The 20,278-nt window shown below is 37.4% G+C and overlaps 1 protein-coding gene across 1 annotated transcript in view; it reads right to left on the bottom strand.

Moving 5' to 3' along the window:
• LOC146998457 (neprilysin-2-like) overlaps positions 1–18,498 on the bottom strand; it is a 34,558-nt gene extending 16,060 nt beyond the window's left edge. Inside the window, exons 1-2 of the mRNA XM_085809981.1 lie at positions 18,493–18,498; positions 10,580–10,645 (exon numbers count right to left, since the gene is read on the bottom strand). Of these exons, the coding sequence (XP_085666107.1) occupies positions 10,580–10,645; positions 18,493–18,498 (72 nt within the window). The remainder of the gene's footprint in view (positions 1–10,579; positions 10,646–18,492) is intronic.
• Between the last annotated feature and the right edge of the window lie 1,780 nt (positions 18,499–20,278).

Here is a 20,278-nt window from a genome sequence, read left to right as displayed (position 1 = left end):
CAAAACCGGTATTCCTTTTCGACCAATTGTTTCCAACATAGGTACTGCTTCATATCCTTTGGCCAAATATTTAGTTTCCAGATTTTCTCCTCTACTTGCTAACAATATTCACACTGTAAAAAATTCTGTTGAAGTCATTGATAAACTTAAAAATAGTTCTCCACTTCGCTCCATTATGGTTTCATTTGATGTCAAATCACTGTTTACTAATGTTCCGGTCAAAGGAGCACTAAATTGTCTTGAAACTAGGCTTCGGGAATTTCACTTCACACATACTGAAATTAATGAGTTGGTTTCGCTTACTAAAGTTTCTCTAAGTCAAACCCACTTTGTTTTCCAAAATGCATGTTTTCGTCAATTTGAAGAATTGGCTATGGGTAATCCTCTCAGTCCGGTACTTGCTGACATTTATATGCACTATTTTGAGATGAAATTATTTGATAAACTATCTTTTCGTCTTTGGATTCGGTATGTTGACGACACTTTCGCACTTTTTGACGGTTATAAAGAGGATTTATCCGAGATTCTATCTATTATGAATTCAATTGATCCAGCCATCCAATTCACTCTTGAAATTTAACCCAACAATTCCCTCCCCTTCCTCGATATTCTTATAATCCGCAATAAAACTGATTTTAGCACCACTGTGTACCGTAAACCCTTTGCAGTTTGTTTACCACACCATGCCAAGTCATGCCACCCTGTTAAGCAAAAAATGGCTTCTTTTTACTATTATGTATTCTGCGCGCTTAAAGTTTGTTCCTCTGAATCTTTGCTTACCAATGAACTTAATTATTTGAGAGCAGTTGCGATTGACCGTGGATTTTCTCCCGTGATTATTGATAAAGCCGTTAAAAAATTTTCAGATTCCCATCAAAGAAGACCTTTCACTGTTAGAAATAATATTAATGACCTTGTCGTGCTTCCATTTTATCCTTCTGTTAGCTATAAAATTGCACGGATTCTCCAGAAATTCAATTTTCAAGTCGGTTTTTCCCTTATTAATAAAATTCACCCTTCAATTCTAAAAGATCGCGTTTCTGTCTTGAATTCTTGGGGAATTTATAGTAGTATATCGTGTCAGTGTGATTTAAGATATATAGGCCAAACAAAAAGAGCGTTGAAGTTTCGTATCAAGGAACATGAATCTTATGTCAGAAAAGGCGAAATTAACAAGTCTTCAATAACGTATCATAGTTGGATATTTAACCATAATTTTGACTTTGGGTCTGCAAAAATTATCCAAAAGGCTTCTTCCATAAGTGAATTGGATTTTCTTGAGACTTTTCACATTCACAAAGATTTAGCAGGTTTAGTTAATGATTTGAAGTCCAATCCAGTCCTTCCTAATGCCTTTAAAATTCTACTGTCTTAATTCAGTTATTTTTGCCGATAGATGGCGTTACCTCTTCGCGTTTGGTACTACCAGAGGGTATAAAAATCCGTTCAGTGGTTGCTTTCCATTATTTGAAGTTCAGATTTTGAGCGTGAAGGTGCATTTGCCCCTCGCTCCCTATTTTAACTTCGCTAATTTTTCTTGTCCTTTATGCTTGATCAGATAGCCTGGCTCTGTAAAAGTAGGCGGCCTGTGCAACTCTGATTAAAAATCCAGTTATAACCACGTGCAGTGCTGATAAGGACCACGTGTTTCTGAGACTCCTTCTCCTTTATTTTCTTCTTTCTAGGTACTTCTTTCTCCTGATGAGGAGGGACCTTTAGCTGCCCTCGAAATCGATTGAGTGTTTCATTATACCTACGCTAAATACAAGGTTGTTTTTACGATTTTGATTGTCACATTAGCGTGTTTCTCTTCTAGACTGCTTTTTTGTTTTCTTGCTTACAGCTCCATTTGAGCAAAATGGTGACTTCTGAGCATTTTGTGTTCTGTAATTTGCTGAGAGCGAATCTGTAATTTAAGTTCAGTTTGCGTTTCGTTAATTTTGATCCTGCATGTGGAAAAAACATCCACCGATGGTATGGGCAAATCGAATGAACCGGATGTGTTTGTAAAGGGAAAAGCACGAGACAACCAAACGTAGAGGATGTGGACCAGGTCAGAGCACCTTATCTTCTCAGTCCTGAGAAATCTGTTCGGAAATCAAGTTTTGAACTTCAGTTACTAAAGACGGAAATCTAAGGTCTGTTTGTAAGGTTTTAAGAAAACTTTTACGTATGCTTCTGTAACGGTTACAATTAGTACATGCTTTAAAGCTAGATGACTATGGTGTACGTTTTAACCTTGCAAGTGAAGTGTTTGAGAGGTAGATGACTTTCTTGACTGCGTGATATTCAATGATGAGTCGACTTTTTATCTGAGTGGGAAGGTACACACCCATAATGTTCGTATCTAGAGGTCAGAACATCCTCATTAACTTGTAGAACCGCAAAGATATTTCTCAAAATTAAACGTTTGCTACGCTGTGTTTCGACGTCAAGTTGTACGGAACATTTTGTTTCGCTGAAGTTACCCTTATAGAGGTGGAATGGCTCTTTACCCAATTAGTAGATAGTGAACTCGTCAACCTTATTTGGCAACACGATGGAGCCCGTCCTAATGGGAATCTCTTTGTACGAGAGTAGTTGAACGTCGAAGCCCTGACCGTTGGATTGGTCGTAATGGTCAACACGACAGAGCTCTTTTTTCACTGGCCTCCACGTTTATTGCATGACTTGCAGCCATGCAATTTTTTACTTTGGGGCTTTATAAAATTTCTATGTTCCCCCACTACCTAATGATTTGTAGAATTGACACCAGAAATAAATAGAAAGGGCTAGTTCATTCCTTCGTTCGACTCTTCGCCGTCGCTAGTCTCATGGAGGCAGTTAACAGGAAGCAATCTGTCATGACTGTGTTGCTTCTTATAAGGTATTTCTCCCGCTTTCCTAGCGTGCCTTCGTGGTGTAGTGGTACAGCACGCTGGGTCGGTATCCAGAGGTCCGTGGTTCGATTCCCGGCGAAGGCGGTTGCTAATTTTCCATCTCTCCGGCTTCCAAAAAAATCCTAATGCCTCTATAGTGGCGCCCGAACTAAAAGAGCGTTGGATGAGGATTCTCCACACACAGGATTTGGCGATTGGGTCCCCTAAAACCGCAGTCACCCTTTAAAAAGGGGAGTGTATATAAGGTATTTCTCCTACTTTCCTAGCGTGCCTTCGTGGTGTAATGGTTCTGCACGCTGGGCCGGTATCCAGAGATGTTTCATCTCCCCGGCTTCCAAAAAATACTAATGTCTCTACAACTTGCTCCGATTTTGCGCGTTTAAAACTGTAGTTTTATTCAGCTGCGAAGCGATTTTCTGGAGGTCGCTTATCCCAAATTAATTTTAATCGTATATATGTGTTTTCTAATAATGTAAATGTTTAAAATAATTTATACGTATACAGTTTTAGTTAGTTTTCGTTTTAAATTCTATATTGTAAAGTATCGTTTATGTAATATGGCTTCTTGCGCTATAGTAACGTATCGTAATATTTTTAGAAATACAAAAGGAAGAGATATTTTATTTCCTGCTTTCCCAAAGGATAATTTGTTTTTAAGGAAATAATGGACACATAAATGTCGAAAACAGGATTCTATTATTGTGAAGAGAGCAAGAATTTGCAGCAAACATTTTCTATGCAGTGCGGAAAAGAAACTGTTGAATGGAATGCTGTGCCAAAAAGCAAATTTATCGTGTGCAGTAAACGAAATAACACCAAGAAATCGGAGACAGGAGTAAAGAAAATTAATGCAGAGTGCTTTTAAAAGAAGAAGTAAACCCTAAGAAAATTCATTTTGAGGCCGAAAACGAAATTGATGATGGTAATAATAAATAAAATGTGAATGATTTTGAAATAAAATTCATAAATGACAATGTTCCTAAGTGTAAAGAATGTATCCCTGAAAGCCCTAAGTTTAAAGTTAAACAATAATGCATTGATAAATTGAAGAACAAAATAACACCCTTAGAAAACAGTATTAAACTATTAAAAAACAGAGAAAAGAAACATTTCAGAATGTTTGCTCAGTGACAAAGAAAGTGGACGATATCTAGAAAGAAATTTCTTTCAGAAATTAAAATCTCAAATAGCGAAATTCAGAAAAAAAGCACAGATGAGGAAATTTGGAAAAACATATAAAGCATATTTTTACAAAGACATTTATGCTTTATTGAAGAAGGAAAATATCAGGTGGACTACTGAAGATATTTTACGTCATAAGAGCACTGTCATATAAAAGATACGATTTGGGGAAAGAAAAAAATGGGAATTCCTTTACCTACTAAAGAGATGGTGTGCTAAATTTTCATGTAGTACAGGAATTCAGAGAGGTGTTCTTGCTGTAATGAAGGAAAAATGAGAATATTTGAATTCTGTAGAAAAAAAAAGCATTTTCTGTTTCGATGAAATGTATATAGATTCTAAACTCTGCTATGGCTCTAAACTAGACCAAATTCTCGGTCCTTTTCAAAACGTGCAATTTGTTTTAATCACAGGTCTCATTTTACAGTGGAAACAACCAACTGTTTTCTTAATTTTAACACTGTAATGAAGAAAGGACTTCTGTTTTCACTCATAAGACATATCCAATCATCTGAATTAGAAAAGAAAGTAATAGGGTCTGATGTAGGATGATATAGTACTTTGTGAAAAGAGCTACAGATTTCAGTTAAAAATTGTTAAGTTTCTTAATCCCATATTGCAAACGAAAAAAATTTGGTTTTAATGCACTGCCTCAAATTACTGAGAAACTACCTTTTAGATAAAGGATTAGTTTTATAAGATAGAACTGTTTTAAATGTTGATATTATTAAAAAGGTTTTAAACAGAGATTCAGGAGAAATTAAATTGTGTCACAAACTAAAACCGATCTATTTAATGGTCAAGGGAAACGAAAGACAAAACGTCGCTCCAGTGAACACATTATTTTTATGAACTACCGCAAAAAGTATCCTCCACCTCACAGAAAATCAAAACGCATTTGACTTCTTTGAGTTAATCTACAACTTTTTCGATGTTATGAATATTACCAAGCCATACTCTCCTTCATATAAAATACAAAAAGCAGTATTTTGATTGAATGAACATCATGGGAAACAAACTCAAGTTTTGGAATCAATGAAGAAAGTCTTCAGTGGATTAAGAGTTCAGGGAAAAATCTAACATACTGCCTTTAATGAAAGGAATAATAATTTCAATAAATTCTCATTTTCGCCTACATGATTTGAAATCATCATATGATGCTAAATATATGTTAACCTCTAGATTAACTCAAGATTCACTTGAAAGTCTCTTTAGTCAGATTCGAGGGCTTGGTAAATTTAATGACTACCCATCAGCTAGTGAAGTTATACGCCGCTTAAAGCAATTATTACTCCCTAATAAGCTATTAAAATTATCTTCAAAAGTGTGCATAACTAAAGAAAGCAGAAATATTGATTGATATTTATATAATACGTAGCGTATTCGGAAACTAAGTATCGTTTCATTCTAGCGCCGTCGCAGCACGTGGTAGGCGTCCCGCGCATGCGCACTAGTCTTTCTTGTTCACTGACTTTCAATTGTCGCCATTTTGGTTGCTCTATGTTGTGTTTTCAGTTTGCTGTGCACATTCAAAATGTTCAAGACAATTAGTTTTCCCGCTGACTGTGAGATTCGTGCCGTGATTAAATTTTTGAACGCGAGGAATGTTAAACCGGCCGAAATTTATCGTCAAGTGACAGAAGTTTACGGTGAATACGCGATAAGTGATGGAATGGTGAGAAAGTTGGTAAGAATGTTTAATGCAGGTCGAACAAATGTCCATGCCGAGGCTCGGAGTGGTCGGCCTTCTGTTGTCACAGATGATTTGGTAAGGAAAGTTGATGAAGCAATTCATGAGAACAGACGCTTCACAATGACAACTCTTTCAGAGGCATTTCCACAAATTTCACGTACTGTTTTGTTCGAAATTATGTTTGACCGCTTGAATTATCGCAAACTGTGTTCCCGATGAGTTCCAAAAATGCTCACTGATGTTCACAAAACAAAGCGACTTGGTAGTGCCCCGACATTTCTCACGCGGTACAGTGATGAGGGAGAAAACGTTTTAAACCAAATCGTGCCAGGTGATGAAACTTGGGTGTGTCATTTCACACCAGAATCGAAACAACAATCGATGGAGTGAAGACACACTCATTCTGCGAAAAAACAAAAGTTCAAAGTGACAATATCATCACAAAAAATCATGTGCACTGTCTTCTGAGATAGGAAAGGCGTTTTGCTTACTGAATTTCTTCCCAGAGGTGAAACCATTAATGCGGCACGATATTGTGAGACTTTAACAAAACTAAGGCGTGCCATTCAAAACAAACGAAGAGGAATGCTCAGTAAAGGAATTGTGTTGCTCCATGACAATGCTCGGCCCCATACTGCTGGTGTCACTCAATCGTTAATTCGACAGTTTCATTGGGAGCAGTTCGATCACCCGCCGTACAGCCCGGACTTGGCGCCGTCCGACTATCACTTGTTCCTGCACATGAAGCGCGAGCTTGGTGGCAAGCGCTTTGGATCTGACGATGATACGAAAAATGCTGTGGAGTCGTGGTTATCGAAACTGGCGGGAAGTTTCTTTGACGATGGTATACAAAAACTGGTCACCCGCTATGACAAGTGTTTGATCATTGGCGGAAACTATGTTGAAAAATAGTTTAAGACATGTATTTTCATGTAAAAATAAAATTGGATTCGAAAAAATTGTTTTACAATGGTTTTTTTCAAAACGGTACTTAATTTCCGAATACGCCGCATAATTACTTGAAATGGCTTTGAAAACTGAGGAGGAAGATTTGTTTTTCCATTAAATACTATTGATGATTTGCATTTGGATTTCATGGAGGAGAATTCTCCTATGGCTTGGGAATTAGAAAAGAATTCTACCAGACAATTTTCAAACACAAGAAAAGAAGCATTAACAGATGTTGCACGTTATACTGCCTACCGTGAGCGAAACAAAAACCCATTATTGGGAACAATATCTAGAAATAGTGCTAATGAAACAATGTTTCATTCAAAATGGATTAAGTTATTGTCTTTAAGAGGCTTGACTGCACCTTCCCATTCATTGATGAACACAGTTAACGAGTTTTAAAAAAATATTTTGTGCAGTTCATCGTACAACTTACTATAGAGGGAAGCATGTAATTGGTTCATTAATTACTAAACTGAAGAAACATTATCCTAAAGTTACTAGAGATGCAATTCCTTTATTTTGCAGAGTGCGAACTTATTAGAATACATTTCTTAAATAGAAGTGCATATGTTTTTTCCCAAAGGAAAGCAACTCAAAAGGCAAAAAAAGAGGACTGTTTCGTATGTGGCAACCAGCAGATAATATTTGAAGAGCTTGTAAGTGCAGTGTGACCGTGCAAGTAAGCATTTATATCATTTGCATTTAAATATAATATGTTTTGATTTGAAATATTTCTGGATGACATTTTAGCAGTTAATAACATAAAGCATATTTAAAATTAGGATTAATTTTGTTTGTTAAGTACTTGTTAAAGTTATTCTTATTGTATCCTTTGTTATTATTGATTCGATTTTCTGCTAGATTAGCATTCAAGACAAAATATTGAAGAAACATTATCCTAAAGTCACTAGTACATCAAAGTAACTGGCATAAAAGGACATGGCTTCTTAACCCCCACTTTTGAAAAATGTAATAATATTTTTAGGTACTAAGAGTAAAGTTGTTTTATCAAAATTAAGATAACAATCTTACATATATTTATTTAAATATAATATAGACGTAAGTTACAAAATTATTTGAAAAATATCTATTATTATATTGAATTGGAAGAGAAATATGCCAACGAAAAATTTACAGTTAGACAAAAAAATCATCCTTAGATTAGCAGAAATTTTGCAATATATGCCATATATGTTTAAAACTATGCCAATCTAAGGTTGGTTTTTGATTAATTTTAAATAGCTGTTATTATAGTTATCTTAGAAGCAGTAGTAGAATTCTCCTAGCATGCAGATAAAAGAATGATTATAAATAAACCAGCGTTTAAAATTTTCAAAAAAGGCAAATTTAAAAAATGGAACTTTATGTTAAGAGTTTCACATTTTATGTATTATTTTAAAATCGAATAAGGATTATTAAATTTTTTAATGCTTAGTGTAAAATGCATACCGCAGTAACATTGACTTTTCCAAATTATAGCTATCTTTCACACACAGTTAATTTCAAACGCTGGTTCTTCAAATTTAAAACGCTAATTTCTTTGTTGTGAATTACATCTCCGCGCTCAGTGTCAACATGATTACGTCATCACTTCTCGCTTCCTGTTTACAAGAGAAAAGCTCTTGTGAGCTAGCCCTTCTCTTCTAAGTAGTGGTTGACACGCAGAATTGAAGATACTATTACGTCCATTACTTCGGACTTATTAATTACAGTGTGAGAAGTACAGGATTATCGCATTAAGTGGAAACTGCGCAAAAATTAAAGATGCACATACTAAACATTTGTAGGAAACACTACGTAAGTTTGCCTTCAAATTGATATATGATTTGTTGTAAATAGTCTAAATTAAATGGTATAGTATACCTTTGAAAAGTGGAACATTCTTTTACGTACACCCATTTGTACTTGGGGCAGGGGTAGTTGTTTTTAGTTACATAGTCTTAACTCAAACTATAATTCTGGCTTCATTTTACTGCCTTGTACGAATTAAAATGGAAGTATTGTAATCGCGAAAAATTTCGGGTATTATATTTCAACGAAAATATCCATTTTGACTGCTATCGAATGCAATTTAACGATGTTTTTGAAAGACATCTATACATAAGGACAGAATAAAGGACTCTTTTTCCCCAAATGAATTAGAAAACTGATTTAAAATTGATTCAGAAGATTTTTCGTGGCGTCTGTACGTATGCATGTATCTAGCATAACTCAAAAAAGAGTAGCCTCAGAACGTTGACATTTTGTATATAGGACTGCTATAATATGCAGATGTACACCACCTATTTTGGTTGCAATCGGTCGCACCAAAAGTTTATAAATGTATATGTAATGAAAGCACAAATTTTGGAAGCAGTGCATTGGAAGTTAGTTCCACGCACTTTTTCGGAAGAATTTGCAAAATGAAGTAAGCACCATATTTGAATACTCGATGATATCTAAGTTTAAGAATGATGAACTTGCAGATACTTTTCCCATTGGAGTTCTAGGCAACAGATACACATCCTAAAATGTTATGATATAAAATGAATGATTTGGAGCTTGGCGGTAGCGTAATAGATGAGCAGCGAAAAAACGTGGCAAACATGTCCGGATTCAAGATAACTTTATTATTGAAGAAAAGCAAGTAAGGATTCGCAATATTTGATTCACATACGGATGTAAATGGAACTAACAGCCTATAAACAGCCTATAATGATTTTACAGCAATATTAACCATCCAATTAGAATGCTTTGAGAACCAAAGCTAACTCAGTCTGACTTGAGATTTCATTCTGAACATTACGCACTTGCTTTCCACGCTTTAGCCTAGCTACACTGTTGTCTGTCTGCTCTGCGTTCTTGATACAAAATTATCAAAAATGTAAGCCTTTTGGAACAGGCACATTTAATGTGCCAACTTGTCTGTAGCCGCAACATATTTGCTAAAATAAAACTGAAGATTTTAATCTGCATTCGTCTCCAGTTTTCCTAGTCATTATGGATCAACATTCTACGACATCAAAATTCCTGCTCCTGAATATATTACATATATACTTCCACTATACTCCTATATATATATTTTCACTCTGTTACTCGGCTCAGCTTAGTTTCTTTATTTTTATATGTTTGTAAATTGTGAATTTTTTGCTTTAAAAATGATTAAATTATGTTGCCCTTATCTTCCAGTTAAGAGTTTTATGCCTTAAGTTAACCTGCATGTTATATTGTAGAATTATCAACAATTTAAAAGTTTTTTAAGTGCGGCTAAGCCTAATTTTTTTATCATAATAGCCACATTTGTTTACATTTGAAAGTTAGCCAAATAGTGGATTTGTTGGCAATCTAGAGAAGCTAAGCTTCGCAACAACAAAGTAACGTTTCGTTTATTATTGCGAATTACATTACGTTTAATCCATTCTGAAATTATCATTAAAATTTTTAAATTATCCCATATATTGACTCAACATAGTATCCATAACAAATTAAGTCAGATTTTACGCCTTCAGTGTCTTTTTGCCGAATTAGACCAAAAGTAAACTTTCAGTTTTGTGCACCGAAAAATCTGCCTTCTTGCACGCTAGCCGAATTGAATATTTTTGCGCAGAAACTGTAATTTTAATTGTAAAAAAAAAATTTAATGGTTTTAACTGTATTTGGCGTTTTGTTTTTTATATCTTCCAATTTTAAATATAGATAATTTGAGTTTTTATGTATTTTTGCCTTGTTGCGAAGTGAAAACTGAATGAATTGAATGAGAAATATATCTCTAATGAAATTCGAGGAAATTAGTTTAAATGAAAGGCAGGAAAATTGTGTATAATTTAATATTCTGTACAAGTAAGTCAGTTGGTGTACACATCAGATATTTTAGTTTAGATGCATTTTTTACCTGATACGCTATTTTCAAACCTCCATTGTCAGCTATATTTTCAGATAACGACTTAACTGCGTTTAGCTGCAAAAGTTAAAATTTTTCAATATAATATACATTTTAAAGTTTTAGTTTTATTTTATTTTATTTTAACTGTAGAAAATCAGGCAAAACATAATATTTATTGCATCGTAGATGCAATGCATACTGCATGATTATAATAAGTGATGAAGTGATACATTCATGAATGAATTATTACAATTGTAGATCATCCATGTCAATTAATATAGGTATATCATCTTAAATTGTAAGCAAAGACATAAGCATGGATGGTAATGAGAAATGTTCTTCAAACTTGTACTTTTCTTCGTTTTACCTCATCAAACGCATATATGCGTGTAAACAAAGACAAGAGCACTACGGAATACCTCTTTCATCTCATATGATATTGATTTTTGGTTACGATTTTTGGTTAAGAGTAAGCAAATACTGTTTCAAGTTTGAACATTTTCCTTTAAGAATGCTATATTACAACAAAAAATAACTTAATCTCTCCTTTCAATCAAGGGGGGCCATTTTCAAATAGCGTTAATATTTCTATAGCATTTAACATTTTACACTTCACAACACTTTCATTTCAGATGGTTTGCAGAAATTCTTCAGATATTACAAGCTCAGCACAAATTTTTCTTTTCCACTGTAAAAATAAGTTAAAGAAAGAAAAAAAAATCTGTTACAAAGAATCATTCCTTAATTTGAACGTTAAAGTTACCAATCTTGTTGTAATGACCCTGAACGTAAGTAGGTAGAAGAGGGTGAAAAGTATTATCCTAGACAAATGCTCGCAAGACGAAATGCATACGATGAAATTCAAAGAATGCGATAGCACTACATTAATACAATAAGCCCTCGTTCTGTGCATAGTAACCACCTCAGGTATAACGTATGATTCAGATATTCTTCAAATGGTCCCTATTTTTGTGGCAAATTATGAATAAGATATTCTTACAAATGGTTTCTAATAATAATTTTTGAAAATACGAAGAGCAACTGTGCTGTTAAAAGAGATAATCGTTATTCTTTTCATTCTGTGCATCATTCAGGATGTCCCATCAACTCCTTCTAGCGTCGCATAAGTATGGAAAATCAGCAGAAATTTATACATTAAGCATTTATACAATGTATAAAAGAATTTATTGAATTTACCTTTTGTTTCAGTTATGTTAAATTTGGCCTTGGCTTCAGTTTTTTTTTTTATGAAGTTTTAAAACGCTTCATGGACTCATCAAAAATTTGCTAAAAAATCTTTGCTTTTATTATTCGTGTAGTTTCTAAATTTAACAAGTTTCTTTCGATCAAACTTTGAAGTATCTGGTCAAATTCCGAAGTAATGGTAAACTAGAAAATATTTTGGGTTTTAGTCATATAAGCTGGCAAAACGTTTAAATCATTGTCTATTTCGTGAAACGTTTTAAGAGTTTTGAATGCAACATAGTGTTACGAATTTGGTATTTAAAAAGCTAATGTTAGTTCAATTATAAATTAAATGGTTTTATTTCTCGCGCAGTGCAGCGCGTGACGAATATTAAAAGAAAGCTAAGCCGGAAAAATTAAAAATACAAGAGCGCGTGCGTTAAATAAATAAATATCTCTTTTTGATTTCGAGAAAGTACTGGAAAATTCTAGCGCGTGATTTTAAAATCTTATAAAAGGAGGAAAACATCTCAGTTTGTAGTAGTTGCTTAGTTTGTTGTTGTTTAGAAAACTACTGTTGTTGATTGTAGCGAATTCGCGGATTAGCGTTCTTTAGCTGTTTTGAATTACGTTCTATTGGACATTTGAGTAGTTAAAAGATAACTACTGTGAGATATTGTAATACTGCATGATAATTTGAGAAAATTTAAGCATTTTTGTTGTGATAATAATAAATTTTTGTTCATTTTTCATTGTACTTGTGCATTCATTTCATAACGAACCCGTACGCACGCAACAATTTTTGGTGTCAGGAGTGGGGTTTGAATGCCAATAACAAGAGCGATGGAAGAACAATTCAGGCAAATGATGACTGCATTTGCTGCTTTCCAAGAAAAGATGGAAGGGGCCGTCAACTCCGTTAAGGAACAAATGAAATTGGGCCAGGAATCCGTTAAGGAAGAAATGAAATTAGGCCAGGAATCCGTTAAGGAAGATATGAAATTGGGCCAAGATTCCGTTAAAGGAGAGATGAGATCCGTTAAAAAGGAAATGGAAAACGTTCACGAAAAGTTGGAAGCTGGTCAAGTAACTTTTAAAGAAGACATAAAAGCTGTACAAGAAAAGATTGAAGCAGGTCAAGTCGAAATGAAAAGAGAAATAACCTGCGTAATAGAAAGTAAATTTGAGGCTATGGAAGACAGAATAGGAGCTGTCGAAAATAAAGTCGGGCAAATTGAAGAAAAGGTTTCTTCTGTCAAAGATGAAATAGAAGATAGAGTGTCGGCTGTGGAGCAACGAGTCGAAGGAAGAGTTTCGGCCTTCCAACAACAAATTGAAGAAAGAGTTTCTGCCGTCGAACAACAAATTGATGATAGGGTTTCTGCTGCCGTCGCCAAAGAAGTTGACAGCCTAAAGAAGTGCATAGCGACGGTAGGAAACAATTCTGAAGGTTTCAAATTTTTATCGATGCCTGCTCGTTCCGTTCTGAAACTATCTAAATATGATGGGAAGACCTCCTGGCAGGTGTATAGGACACAATTTCTATCGTTGCGGATGCGAATGGATGGGATTCCCAAGCTAAGGCCTGTCATCTCGCCGCTTCTCTGAGAGCAGACGCAGCGGATATCCTGCAGACGCTTCCCGAAAATCAAAGGCTAGATTTCGAAGCTCTATCCGGCGCTTTGGAGCTGCGCTTCGGCGAGAAATGTTTAAAAGACTACAGCAGGCTCCAATTAAAATCTCGACAAAAGAAGCTCACCGAAACGCTTCAGGAGCTCGCCACGGATGTTCAAAGGCTGTCACATCACGCCTTTTCGGAGTGCCCGACAGAAACAAGGGAAATCCTGTCCCTGCAATATTTCATCGATGGCATCCGGGACCCTGAAATACAGAAAGCAGTGCGAATGGCGGATGTTAAAGATCTGAAAAGCGCTTTAGTGTATGCCATGAAATTTGAGGCAGCCCAGCAAGCCACTCGTCGAGACCGCCATCCAGTCAGAGCTGCTCAAGTCCAGGAGCCAGGGGATCAAGTCACTGCTCGTCTAGACGATTTAACTAGACAACTGAACGCCTTGAGACAGAATATTGGTGACAAGAAACCGACCGTAAAGTGCTGGAACTGCGGTGCTGAAGGACACATACGACGAAACTGCAGAACACCCCAGGGCATGGATGCTAAGACCGCTCCTAACAAACAGCAGGGAAACTAATTAGTGGCCATCTCGCGGGGCGGAGGTTGTCAGATCATGAAAAGCCCCAGTTTAAAGCGCTTCAGATTTCTGCAGTGAGAGGCGGCAGTAATGGACTTTTCATAATAGGACATATTAATGGAGTTCCCTGCAATATGACGATAGATACAGGAGCCAACGTTACCATCATCCGAAAAGATTTGGCTCAACAACTGGGAAGCAAACTTATCTGGACGCCGCCCTGCGTTACCCTACAGACTGTGTCCGGTGAGAAGATCAACATCGATGGAAAGGTAAATGCTAACATCACGTTTGGAAGTGCCGCTTACCATCACACGGCATATGTAGCAGAGATCACTGATTCTTGCATACTCGGATTGGACTTTCTAAGGAAATACAATTTTTCCTTGGACTTTAAAAATAACGAATTGCATTCTACATCTGAGGACATAGCGTTATTTGGAGTCAATGATGAAGTTAAATCTGTCCATAAAATCATAGCACAAGACAATATCACAATACCGGCAAGAACGGAAATTTTACTTCCTGGATCCATAGCCGAAAATAGAATATGATGCCGTAGCGAAAATAGAAATTTCCGCTACGGCATCATAGAATATCCCAATAACTGTAATATCCCAAAAGGAGTATTAGTAGCCTCAACACTCGTCGACCTATCCAGAACGGTTATCCCGGTGAGAGTCGCCAATGTAACTGAGAAGGCGAGAGTTATTAAGAAAAGTGAAGTGGTTGCAACATGTACTCCAGTAACCACCGTTGAAAGAAAGAGTAACATCCAAGAATCCGTGTCTTCAGAAAGCATTACATCAGAGTTACTTCAGAATGCGCAATTAAACGATGAAGAGAAGAATGCTGCCGATCGCGTCGTTAAAGATCTTCAAGTTGTTTTCTCCCGCTCGTATTCTGACGTGGGTCGAACTAGTTTGATACAACATAGAATAGATACCGGTGATCATCCCCCGATCAAGCAACATCCAAGACGTCTACCGTTTGCTAAACAGGAAAAGGTGCGAACACTGTTAAAAGATATGGAAGAAGGCGATGTCATCGAGCCTTCAGTAAGTCCATGGGCATCTCCCATCGTCCTAGTCAGAAAGAAAGACGGCTCAACAAGATTTTGCGTCGACTATCGCCGGTTGAATGAGGTTACGAAGAAAGACAGTTACCCTCTTCCTAGAATTGACGACATTCTAGACACTCTTTCTGGAAGCAAGTGGTTCTCAACACTTGATTTAAAGAGTGGGTATTGGCAGGTACAAATACAGCCTGAAGACCGAGAAAAGACGGCATTTTCTACGGGACAAGGGCTTTGGCAATTCAAGGTGATGCCGTTTGGACTGTGTAATGCGCCGGCAACATTCGAACGTCTTATGGAAACTGTTTTGAAAGGCCTTTCCTACGAAGCCTGCCTCATATACCTGGACGACATCATCATCGTCGGAAAGAGTTTTGAAGAACATTTAGAAAATCTTAGGAAGGTGCTTCAGAAACTGAAAGAAGCCAATCTGAAGCTGAGTCCCGCTAAATGCAAATTGTTCCGAAAGGAAGTGACTTACCTGGGACATGTCATCTCTGCAGAAGGTGTGCGCACGGATCCTGAAAAGGTATCAGCCGTTAAATCCTGGAAATGTCCCGAAAATGTCCATCAGCTGAGAAGCTTCCTAGGGCTTTGCACCTACTATAGGAAATTCGTGAAGGACTTTTCTTCCATCGCAAGACCCCTACACAAGCTGACAGAGAGCAACCAGAAGTTCTTGTGGACAAAAGATTGCGAGGATGCATTTAACAACTTAAAAGAGGCTTTAACATCTGCTCCAATCCTGACGTATCCTCAGCTTGACCGACCATTTATTCTCGACACCGACGCGAGTAATGAAAGTGTTGGTGCTGTTTTGTCCCAAGAAATAGACGGCCAAGAACGTGTAGTGGCATACTGGAGCAAGTGCCTGTCTAAACCGGAGAGGAATTATTGTGTCACCAGGAAAGAGTTGCTCGCCATAGTCAAAGCTGTAGAACAGTTCCATCACTATCTATACGGCAGAAAATCCCTGCTCCGCACCGATCATGCATCATTGACCTGGCTTTTAAATTTCAAGAATCCTGAGGGTCAAATAGCCAGGTGGATACAGAGACTCCAAGAATATGACATCACTATCCGTCATCGTAAGGGATCATCACACGGAAACGCCGACGCCCTGTCTAGAAGACCTTGCAAAGAAAGCTGCCGATATTGTTCCAGGGTGGAAGCGAAATACGAGCTGCTGACTCCGGTCGCAAGACAAATTACAACATCAACATCGGCTGATCGAGAACCGTGGAGTGATGATGAAGTCAGGAAAGACCAGCTGGAAGACCGCGACATTAAACCCATAATTGATTTAATGGAGTCATCAAACAGAAAACCTACCTGGCAGGACATTTCTATCTGTAGTCCTACAACCAAACAATATTGGGCACTCTGGGATTCACTTCACATTCGAAACGGCGTCTTATACCGGAAATTCGAATCGGATGATGGGAAGACGTTCCGATGGCAACTTATACTTCCAAGATCCCGCATTCCTGATGTCCTTAAAGAGTTACATAGCACCCCTACTGAAGGTCACTTTGGAATAATGAAGACCTTGCAGAGAGTTCGTGAGCGCTTTTACTGGAATAATGCAAAGGATGACGTGCAAAAGTGGTGCCGATCTTGCGATGCCTGTGCAGGTCGGAAAGGACCGAGGAGACGCAGCCGAGGCAAGCTGCAACGTTACAACGTAGGGGCGCCTTTTGAACGTATCGCCTTTGACATCCTGGGACCTCTGCCACTAACTGCTGATGGCAACAAATACATACTCGTTGTCATTGATTACTTCACCAAGTGGCCTGAAGCTTATCCTATTCCTGATCAAGAGGCTGTCACAGTAACTGAGGTAATGATACAGCACTGGATTTCCAGGTTCGGAGTGCCTCTTCAGTTACATTCCGATCAGGGAAGGAATTTTGCCTCGGCAGTAATCAAAGAACTATGCAAACTACTCGGCATTGACAAAACTCAAACGACACCATTGCATCCCCAGTCGGACGGCATGGTAGAGAGGTTCAATCGAACCATCCTTAATAACCTCTCATTAGTGGTTTCCAGAAACCAACAGGACTGGGACAAGAAATTACCACACTTTTTACTGGCTTACCGCAGTGCTGTCAACGAGACTACCGGCTATTCTCCATCACAGATGCTCTTCGGTCGTGACCTTCGTCTGCCTTGTGATCTATTGTTTGGCCGCCCTCCGGATGCTCCTTCATCGTCTGAGGAATATATTCAAGATCTCCAGGCCCGGTTTGAAGTCATGCACAACTTTGCACGAGAGCGAGTCAACTTGGCGACGGAGAAGATGAAGACCCGCTACGACACAAGAGCTACTGAACATCAGTTCCACGAAGGAGACAAGGTGTGGTTCTGGAATCCGACTCGACGGAAAGGACTTTGTCCGAAATTACAGTCACCTTGGGATGGCCCGTACACAATCCTAAAAAGGCTGAATGACGTCGTGGTTCGGATTCGTAAGTCTTCGAACTCTAAACCTAAAGTCGTTCATTACGACAGGTTAGCTCATTACTATGGCCATAGTACGTAATGTAAATAATTGTAAATAGTATCAGACCATGTTCCTTTTTGTTTATAAATGTGTATTTGATTTGTATTTAGTATTTGATTTGCATTTAGTATTTGATTTGTATTTAGTATTTGATTTGCATTTAGTATTTGATTTGTATTTAGTATTTGATTTGCATTTAGTATTTGATTTGTATTTAGTATTTGTTTTGTATTTAGTATTTGATAGCATTTGATTTGTTTAAGTTAGTTATTGCATTTATTGTTTATATTGTTTGATATTGTAATGTAATGTTTATGCCTCAGTTGCATTTATGCCACAGTTGTAAGTTTAGCTTCCTGTCCAGGGATTGTACTGCCCGGGACGTGAAGTCCTTGGGAAGGGGGCTGTGTTACGAATTTGGTATTTAAAAAGCTAATGTTAGTTCAATTATAAATTAAATGGTTTTATTTCTCGCGCAGTGCAGCGCGTGACGAATATTAAAAGAAAGCTAAGCCGGAAAAATTAAAAATACAAGAGCGCGTGCGTTAAATAAATAAATATCTCTTTTTGATTTCGAGAAAGTACTGGAAAATTCTAGCGCGTGATTTTAAAATCTTATAAAAGGAGGAAAACATCTCAGTTTGTAGTAGTTGCTTAGTTTGTTGTTGTTTAGAAAACTACTGTTGTTGATTGTAGCGAATTCGCGGATTAGCGTTCCTTAGCTGTTTTGAATTACGTTCTATTGGACATTTGAGTAGTTAAAAGATAACTACTGTGACATATTGTAATACTGCATGATAATTTGAGAAATATTAAGCATTTTTGTTGTGATAATAATAAATTTTTGTTCATTTTTCATCGGACTTGTGCATTCATTTCATAACGAACCCGTACGCACGCAACAATATATATATTAAAGGATGAAAATGCGTTAAATATATCTCACCTTCATTCCATTAGCGCATCTATAATTGCCATATTGCTCCTTGATACATTGGGTTTTATTTCTGTAGACTTCGTCTGTACAATAGTGTTACGAATTTGATATTTAAAAAGCTAATGTTAGTTCAATTATAAATTAAATGGTTTTATTTCTCGCGCAGTGCAGCGCGTGACGAATATTAAAAGAAAGCTAAGCCGGAAAAATTAAAAATACAAGAGCGCGTGCGTTAAATAAATAAATATCTCTTTTTGATTTCGAGAAAGTACTGGAAAATTTTAGCGCGTGATTTTAAAATCTTATAAAAGGAGGAAAACATCTCAGTTCGTAGTAGTTGCTTGCTTAGTTTGTTGTTGTTTAGAAAACTGCTCTTGTTGATTGTAGCGAATTCGCGGATTAGCGTTCTTTAGCTGTTTTGAATTACGTTCTATTGGATATTTGAGTAGTTAAAAGATAACTACTGTGAGATATTGTAATACTGCATGATAATTTGAGAAAATTTAAGCATTTTTGTTGTGATAATAATAAATTTTTGTTCATTTTTCATCGGACTTGTGCATTCATTTCATAACGAACCCGTACGCACGCAACAATTTTTGGTGTCAGAAGTGGGGTTTGAATGCCAATAACAAGAGGGATGGAAGAACAATTGAGACAGCTCATTACTGCTTTTGCTGCTTTCCAAGAAAAGATGGAAGCTGGCCAAACATCTTTTAAAGAAGAAATTAAAGAGAAAATGGATGCTGGTCAAAGGTCCGTTAAAGAAGAAATGAAATTGGGCCAGGAATCCCTCAAAGAAGAAATGAAATTGGGCCAGGAATCCGTTAAGGAAGAGATGAAATCTCTTAAAAATGAGATGAAAGCAGGTCAGGACGAAATGAAAAGAGAAATTACCTGCGTAATAGAAAATAAATTCGAGGCTATGGAAGGCAGAATAGACGCGGTTGAAACTAAAGTTGGACATATAGAAGAGAGAGTTTCTGCCGTCGAACAACAAATTGATGATAGGGTTTCTGCTGCCGTCGCCAAAGAAGTTGACAGCCTAAAGAAGTGCATAGCGACGGTAGGAAACAATTCTGAAGGTTTCAAATTTTTATCGATGCCTGCTCGTTCCGTTTTGAAACTATCTACATATGATGGGAAGACCTCCTGGCAGGTGTATAGGACACAATTTTCTATCGTTGCGGATGCGAATGGGTGGGATTCCCAAGCTAAGGCCTGTCATCTCGCCGCTTCTCTGAGAGCAGACGCAGCGGATATCCTGCAGACGCTTCCCGAAAATCAAAGGCTAGATTTCGAAGCTCTATCCGGCGCTTTGGAGCTGCGCTTCGGCGAGAAATGTTTAAAAGACTACAGCATGCTCCAATTAAAATCTCGTCAACAGAAGCCTACCGAAACACTTCAGGAGCTCGCCGCGGATGTTGAAAGGCTGTCCCATCTCGCCTTTTCGGAATGCCCGACAGAAACAAGGGAAATCCTGTCCTTACAATACTTTATCGACGGCATCCGAGATACTGAAATACAGAAAGCTCTTCGAATGGCAGATGTAAAGGACATAAAAAGCGCTCTGTTGTACGCCATGAAGTTCGAGGCAGCCCAGCAAGCAACTAGTAGAGATCGCTACCCAGTTAGAGCTGTGCGAGTCCATGAGCCAGTGGATCAACTGATGGCTCGTTTAGATGATTTAGCCAGACAAGTCGAAGATTTAATACGGAGTAGGAGCGAGAAGAAAGTGGCTCTAAGGTGTTGGAGATGTGGTAGTGAAGGTCACCTAAGACGGAATTGCAGAACA

This window comes from Stegodyphus dumicola, chromosome 2 (genome assembly GCF_044657685.1).
Source record: "Stegodyphus dumicola isolate Sdum_Otavi_A_Nest chromosome 2, ASM4465768v1".
Lineage (NCBI taxonomy): Eukaryota > Metazoa > Arthropoda > Arachnida > Araneae > Eresidae > Stegodyphus > Stegodyphus dumicola.
This window is presented reverse-complemented; position numbering and strand designations above follow the sequence as displayed.